The 8,211-nt window shown below is 33.6% G+C and overlaps 2 protein-coding genes across 2 annotated transcripts in view; both read left to right on the top strand.

Annotated features, from left to right (window-relative positions):
• The window catches only part of LOAG_17453 (TK protein kinase), a gene marked incomplete at both ends in the record, with an annotated part of 4,331 nt that extends 2,484 nt beyond the window's left edge, over positions 1 to 1,847 (top strand). The window contains 5 exons of the mRNA XM_020450115.1: positions 558 to 738; positions 908 to 1,015; positions 1,100 to 1,292; positions 1,488 to 1,600; positions 1,749 to 1,847. Coding sequence (XP_020306260.1) covers positions 558 to 738; positions 908 to 1,015; positions 1,100 to 1,292; positions 1,488 to 1,600; positions 1,749 to 1,847 — 694 coding nt within the window. The remainder of the gene's footprint in view (positions 1 to 557; positions 739 to 907; positions 1,016 to 1,099; positions 1,293 to 1,487; positions 1,601 to 1,748) is intronic.
• Positions 1,848 to 2,882: 1,035 nt separating this feature from the next.
• Positions 2,883 to 5,667, top strand: LOAG_10644 (bZIP transcription factor family protein; the record flags this gene model as incomplete). The annotated part of the gene is made up of 9 exons (XM_003146168.1): positions 2,883 to 3,159; positions 3,326 to 3,414; positions 3,534 to 3,612; positions 3,682 to 3,804; positions 4,011 to 4,189; positions 4,262 to 4,330; positions 4,541 to 4,784; positions 5,121 to 5,220; positions 5,307 to 5,667. The coding sequence occupies 9 exons, from the start codon at positions 2,883 to 2,885 to the stop codon at positions 5,665 to 5,667; spliced, it is 1,521 nt and encodes a 506-aa protein (XP_003146216.1).
• Between the last annotated feature and the right edge of the window lie 2,544 nt (positions 5,668 to 8,211).

Here is an 8,211-nt window from a genome sequence, read left to right as displayed (position 1 = left end):
CCTGATCTTTCCCATGATACGCAACAGGTTGGTGTTTTTTCCGATTTGTTGCAAGATATTTTCTCATTAACAAGGTCATTGTTAGAGATGACTGAGTTCAGCTTTACTTCTTTCTTGGTGTTAGATGGGAAAATGCAACATTCATTCACCTGCTTCAGAACTGGGAGATCCCACGAAATCAGCTTCAGCTAAAAGGAAGTTGGGAGATGGAAATTTCGGTGATGTGTGGTACGGTAAATGGCGAGGTATGGTAGAAGTGGCTATCAAAACAATGAAACCTGGAACGATGTCACCAGAAGCATTTCTAGGGTGATTATGTATAACTATGAATGATATACATAGTCGGCATTAATCAAATTTCGAAGTAAAATGTCCATGATTGCCATAAACGAATGATTTTAATTCCATCCTGAGGATTAGATCTCACGAGTCTGCAGAAGATAACCAATATCAAATGACATAAATTTATCAGATAACCAGTATTGCTTATAATTTGTGAATTTTTCTTGTTTTTGGGATGCGTTACATATAAAAAGGAAATTTGTCAATAATTTCAGCGAAGCTCAAATTATGAAGCAGTGTGACCATCCTAACCTTGTTAAATTATATGCTGTTTGCACTAAAGAAGAACCGTTTTACATTATAACTGAATATATGGTGAATGGAGCGTTGCTTCATTATTTGCGCAGCGAGGGTAGTAGTCTTACTTTACAAGCGCTTGTGGATATGTGTGCACAGGTTAGATTTTATGAAATGGTATTTATAATTATTCTTCTGGAACCTTTTCATGTTTCGTTATTCTTCACCGCTTTTTATTACTAGTACCAGTCTTCCTCTCTCCAACTGGTGCACTTTCGCATCAATTTTGCTAAACGTAATCAAACATAATGTTATATTATCTTTTAAGGTAGCAAATGGTATGATGTACTTGGAAGAGCGAAAATTAGTACATCGGGATCTTGCTGCGAGAAATGTGCTGGTTGGTGACAAGATTTCTGGAGTTCCCGTTGTTAAAGTATGCGAATTTTATCTTGTTTTTTGCTTCCTACATACATTTAATGAAATAATAATAATACATTAAGCGTTCTTTATTTTTTAGGTTGCTGATTTTGGGTTAGCACGAAAGCTAATGGAAGAAGACATATATGAAGCAAGAACAGGGGCAAAGTTCCCGATAAAATGGACTGCACCAGAGGCAGCAACTTGTGGTAATTTTACCGTGAAATCCGACGTTTGGTCATATGGAATTTTGTTGTACGAAATCATTACGAAGGGTCAAGTACCTTATCCAGGTATTTTAAAGCAAGAAAAAAAGCTTTTCAAATTTCAAGACGTGCTTTGTAAGATTTCTTACAGGTATTATGTTTAAGGGTTTTGTTCTTAGTTATTTATTTAATCAGGTAGGAGTATATGTGTTATGTTTTTTGAGCAACAGAATGGTGATTTGAGTCACATTAATGAATTCCCATTTTTCCAAAAATTTTTAGGAATGCATAATCGTGAAGTAATCGAGCAAGTGGAGTTAGGCTATCGTATGCCGATGCCACGTGGATGTCCAGAACAAATATACACTGAAGTCATGTTGAAGTGTTGGGATAAGGTACCACACTTCACTGTTTATTTAGATATTTTCATTGTGTTTTCCCAAAAATTGTTCCTTTAGTTTTTGAAAATCTGTGTTTAAGATTGCTTTTTTATTTATGATGCTCTGCTTTTTGCATCTGACAAGTTGGGAACCATGATTCCAGGTACCTGATCGAAGACCAACTTTCGATTATCTCTTCCACTTTTTTGACGATTATTTTGTGAGTTCGCAGCCGAGTTATGTACCACCGTCGCAAAATTAATCTACTAATGGCATCGATTTCACATTGATTGTTTGGTTCTTTCATTTCCTGTATTCAAAGCTTTAAATTATCGCTATCATTTTTGAAACAACGGTTTGGTTTGTTATAATTGATTTCTTTTTTCAAATTTTGCAATGGAAGGCATTATTTCTCAAGGAATCGATTAGATGTGTGTTTCGCAAGTGGTAAACAGCGGAGACTTTATTAGTTTTTGAACCATTTCGATAAAATACATCTCATACCTTCTTTATCACTGTTTGCGAAACGTATTCTAGTTTTTTTCGGCTTTTCTCTCTGTCTCTGTGCATATATATATATATATATATATATTTCCATACCTCACAGAATCTTACATGTTCAAGCCATCAAAGCTAATGTGTTGTATAATTCTCGTTTATTTTGTATTTCATACGTTGATTTTTTACATTGTTATGCTTTGTTTCTTTTGCAGCATTCTTAATTGAGAAACATTATGTCTTATCAGTTTCTTTTATTCAGTCTGCTAGGCAAGAAAATAATTCAATAAAAACTTTGAGATCATTTCTCTGTATTCTTTTAATCACCTTACTTTTACTTATTAATTGCATTTACGAGATAGTTTTTTCCAGTCCATGTTCTCAATTTGTTCTTTTTTATGCCACTTTTATTCACACTGAATATTTTTCATAATTCTTCCCTCAAGTTATTTAATTCATAAATAGGGCTGATCAGAGATGAGCTCATTCAGTCTTGTTTCTGTTATTAGCATCCGCCCAAAATTTGTATTTTTGATGTAAATTGTTGCATTATCAGTAGCTCTTATGTGGTGTTAATTGTCTTTGTATGCATTAATGTTCTTTTTTTTTTTGTTTGACGAGATATTCACATATTCAATAAAATCTCCATGCCTTGCAATCAGAAAAAAACGTGTATCATTTAATTACATGTTATATTTTATGTGCCACCAATTTTTAAAATGTTATCAGCTTTCGAAATTATTCGAAAGTTTGGGAAAAAGCGTAGAAACGTGCAGTATTCTGAATTTTTTCAGGTAGAATGGAGGGTACACCATTCGATCTCGATTTGGATAAGATATTGACAGACCCACATACAGACCTAATGTTATCAAGTGGCAGTTCTGCAGATATTTATAGTCCATTCTTGTTGGATGATAATCCTAACCTTGTGGGAAATAATTCGGAATCGAACGAGTCGTACACATCGGCAGTGCCGTGTTTAGATGGTTCGGATTGTTTGTTGGATAGCCTATGTTCGCATTTCGATGCACAAGAGAATATTGTTGAAGATGAACATTCCTATGCGTCCACACGAAGTAAGTTTTTGTGAGGGCTAGTGGATTAGTTTTTATTACGAGATCTTTTTTAACTTGTTACTTTTTGATTATTTTTGTGCAAGCTTGTCACTGCTGACACCTGAATTATGAAGTGAATTTTTGAAGTTTGAGAGTCAGTGAGTCTCAGCTTACTATCTGTTTCTAGCGCAATCAGTCGTGTCCTCGATACATGAGAAAAGCAATTCCGTGATTTCATTTCTCCAGAACACGGAGGAGCAGTTTGACGCACTTCAAGTACTTTTACATTTACTTCACTTGTCTGGATTTCAATTCTATTGTCCTACTTCTTTAACATCCTAGAATCGCATGAAAGTTTGCAAGAATACTTCTTTTGTTTCATTCTGATATTTAAGGAAGCAAGCAGAGAAATCCTTGAAGATTGGAATTATGAACAAAGCTTTTTATCACTACCACAAAGGGAGATTAAAACAGGTGTGTTTCTTATAATTCAGCCATCAGTTAGATATTCTGATAATTGACAGTTCTCATATATCTCTTTAGAGCATACTTTAAAAGCAGTTTCTTCCATTCCTTCAATCGTTTCTACGCATAAAGCGAATCGGTTCAGTATAGCTGAGATTAACAAGAGGACAAGACCGTCAATTACTCGGATTGGTTTGGGAGGTACTTTTTTGTTGCATTCTCTTATCTCTTAGCAGTACCTTATTCAAATGGTTTACGTGCTTTGTTCCTATTGTTTTTGCCCTGACCTACTATGTTTATTGTTTGGTGTTTTCAAATATCGAAATTCAGATTTAAAACAGGAGGTAGCATTAGTGATAATCCATTTTTCAAAGTATAATTTTAATGTGTTCCTTTAAAATCTTTAGATAAACGAAAATATCCTCCGCTTATATTGACTGACGAGGAAAAAAAATTGTGTAGGAAGGAAGGGATTCGTTTACCAGAATATTACCCTTTGACAAAAGCAGAGGAAAGAGAACTAAAGCGTATACGCCGAAAAATCAGAAATAAACACTCAGCTCAGACGAGTCGCAAGAAAAAACAAGTAATTCATTACCAGACTCTATTTCCTTGCTTCACACTTTCTTATGTCTTAACTAAATTGCGAAGCATTCAGGACTACATCGAAGCACTAGAAGACCGTGTGGAGAATTGCATTCACGAGAACGAGGAACTGAAGAAACAAGTACCTTTTCTAGTTCTACTTTTTTTTCTTTTTCACTTATAGTCTTTTTTAAAGTTATCCTCAACTAAGAAAATGAGTTTTTTATAGTTTCACTGAAAAGATTTCACATTATAGAGGTGCACAAAGGTGATCCCTTAGTTCTTTTTCTCCATTTACCTTTTTAGTACGCCATATAAATGTTTTATTCATTAGGATAACAATCGGTTGTAGGTGGAACATTTGAAAACATTGAATTCAACATATTTATCGCAACTGCGTAAATTGCAAAGTATGGTTGCCAATGGATCGAAACGAAAGGTGCATGCTGGTACTTGCCTTGCTGTGTTGATGCTTTCAGTGTGTTTACTCGTTGCACCGAACCTGTCACCTTTGTCGAGAAAGCGTAATGAAGAAGAAGCGGAACAGATTACAGTGCCATCAGTTCAACTACCAAAACGAACTCCACCTCTTGCAGGTCAGTTCTTTATCTCTATTCGTTCAAGATCATACGGATTATTATACGAACGGGAATTTTTTTACTTATTTATTGAAGTGACTAATGAAAAAGTTTGGAAGAAGTGAAGTCATTTTATATTGATTCGTTATTAATTATCGTAGGTAGGTTAGAGATGATGGATAGATTAGAAGTGACTGTTTCCAGTAGGAAGATTATTTCGAAGCATAACAACATGATTGAGGATGTTATTTCATCCAAAACTATTCAGTCAGTAAGCACGTCTCTAGAAATCAGTTTTCATTGCTGAATCTCTTAATCAGAATTTTTAAGAAAGATAATAAAAAATATTTTAAGGACGTTCGAGATCGCTTCTGCAGTTCGTGAACTCTGTTACTGACAAATTTGATGTTGATTTTTGCGGTGAGGAAGGATATGAAGACGCTTCTGTTGTCAAGTTTGTGCTCTTTTTCCTTTTTTCAGAATAGAGGACTGAAAGAATTGTTGCATATATATTATACTAAGTCTAACAGTGTCATTTAGTTTGGAAGATCAAGCGGTTGCATTCAAGAATGATTCACTAAGGCGCAGAGAAAAGCGCGTTACATTTTGGAATGATAGTGTAACAGTGCAAGCGCAGCCACATCTTGTTGAGATGAGAAGCAGTGCTCTTCCAAATTATGAATGCGTCAAAATCGAAGGCTACGAACGAAAGCGGAAAGTTTTATCTCAAGAAAGATTGTATCCAATTTCATCAGACAATAATAAACCATGGATACGAACAATGAATAGTTTGGAATATAAGCATGCAAAATTATCTAATGGCTCAACGTTTCGTGTCTATACAAATCCTGGCAGTTATGTTTCAATGGATCCAAAACGTTTCAAAATACAGCGAGCATGAATGATTAAGTTATAAGTGTTAATAATTAGACTTTAAATTTTGCTAATGGTTTTGAAGAAAATGAATTTTGAAAGGCGAGAGCCTTGATCTAGTGTAATATTGGATCAAATATCTTCGATTAGTGTGGATAAAACAAGATTTTTCATAACTACGCATCGTTGAGAGTATTCAAGTAAATGAAGTGAAAAAAAAAAATTTTTTTTTGAATGTCGGCGTCTTTGTCGGTACAGTACTTGCAAATTATACTAATTTTTAAATGAATTGCGCATGGATTTAGTGAAAATACATTGGCTAGCTTAGCTCTTATCAAAACATATGTTGAGATTTATTTCACACTAAACTTCTGTACGGTTATTTTTTCTATTGATTTTAGCATGCGAACGTTTTCGGTTAAAATTTCACCGTCGTTCTTATCAGTTATAACAACTGTTCTAGTTTGTTTTAGAATTTTCACTTTGTTTTTTGTTTTTTTGAAATGGAATTTTATTTGGTCATCTCCTTATCTGTTGATCATTATGTGATATCTTTTTTTCTGTCGATATCTATTTTTTGTGTTTTACTTGGGTGGTATTTTGGTGATTTTTCGAATAAAATATTTTGTAAACCTCATCTCAAAATAAAATTGTAATTCACGGTTTGCGTCATTTATTCTGCAAATATCTAAATTGAAAGCAGGATAAGTCCAAACTCTTTATTACCAATTAATAGTTGAATTAGTAATTTGTGTGCATAAATATTTAAATCGGTGAATATATAATATTTAAATTCAAGACTATGTTTACGAGGGTTTACATATAATATATTTAAATCCGAGAGTGCATTTTCTTCTAGTCTCTTCCTTCTATCTCTTTATCATAATATGAAATAGGGAAATTATTTACTCTATCCTGCCAAACGTTTACGGCGCAGAAGCCGTTTCAACAGAAAATTTCATCTTTGTTTTTCAGAAAAGTGCAGATTGATAATTTTTCTTGGGTAACATTCAGTTTACTTTTTAATCAAATTGTAGGAATGAATATTATATAAAGCCAGAAGTGAAAATTCAATGAATTGGAGAAGTCTGTTCCACTTCTAAACGTAAGATATGAGACGTAAACGTGAGGTGCGAAAGCTAAAAGAGCATTTACCACCAAGTGCGCTTAAAGTCGACGTTTTATATGCTGTTTGTAGAAGTTAGGCAAACAAGAAAGAGATGTACACACATGTACTTTACATTAAGTGAACAGGAAAGTACAGTTATGCAGCTTTTCCAAATGTCTCGAGAAGCGTTTCGGGATCTTTATTGAAAGCTCTCATGTAGTTTCTGTGGATTAAAACTTACATTGCTTCCCAGATAACATAATACTGAACCTGAAGAGAGGCCAGAAAGGCGTCGGCAATTTCTCCAGGAAGCCGGAAATTGCTCACTGGATAGTGTTCTCTAGACAAGATTCAAATTATAACAGTTCGTCTCCGAAATTTCAGATTGTCAAGATTTGTGTTGGGGATCCCTTCATCATGTGATTAATACAACGGTACCTTTTGTATATTTTAGATGTCCATCTTTTGTTGTCTACTTTTCCGAAAGCTTCAATAAACGATATGACTATTTCCATGCACGGGAAAATACTCTATGACTGGGGTACTTAAAGGAATCAGTTGCGAAGAGTGCTGAGGCCTCGCAGCACACAACTAAATTCGTTATGTGGAAGCTTGCGACGATGTTACGGTGCTTCACCCGCACAAGATTTTCATGAAAATAATTGCAGGCAAATCTTTTTCATGTAAAAACTCGAGTTATGAATTTCTTTAATGTTAAAATTTGAATTATATATTTAAAAGTCTAATTCTTTCTACAATAATTGTGGCTGAAATTTAATCTGCATATGCTTATGAATATGAGCGGAGTTAAGAGTATCGAGTACAGCCATTAAATATATTAGCCTATTAAAAACGGGAATCGCTTACTCATACTGAAAAAGGCATATACGTTTGCAAATCACACACTGATGACAATTCGCATATTTTTGTATCCTAAGCTGGGTTAGGAATATAAACCAATAATCAATATTTAAAAAAATTGTAACAAACGCAGGATTTCTTATTGTTACTATTTGAATAATTGAACTTATATTAATCATAAATTGGAAATTTAGGTTATAAAACTTCCTGGTCATAATTTTTGGGATGAAAGCAGCTTCGACTCCGTTTGTAATCATTCAAAAATATGGTTTCACCTCTCATTACTTTCCTCGTAAGTCCTTAGAAACCTCCTAATTTTCAATTTCTTTTTAAAATACAAAAATTTGAAAAAACAAAGACATATGCAACTGGATTAGTGTCACATCTTGAATACATAATAAAAATGATAGTAGTCACATCTTGAATACATAATAAAAATAATAGTATCATTCTATCAATATAGAACTGCAATTTTGACGATAGGTAGGAATGACTTCCATTACCACCGACTCACTTTTATGATGAATGTCACTGTTGTAATAATAATTTAACAATAATTTAATAATAATAATAATAATAATTAATAATAATAATAATAATAAT

The sequence above is a fragment of the Loa loa genome (assembly GCF_000183805.2).
Source record: "Loa loa unplaced genomic scaffold supercont3.77, whole genome shotgun sequence".
NCBI lineage: Eukaryota > Metazoa > Nematoda > Chromadorea > Rhabditida > Onchocercidae > Loa > Loa loa.
This window is presented reverse-complemented; position numbering and strand designations above follow the sequence as displayed.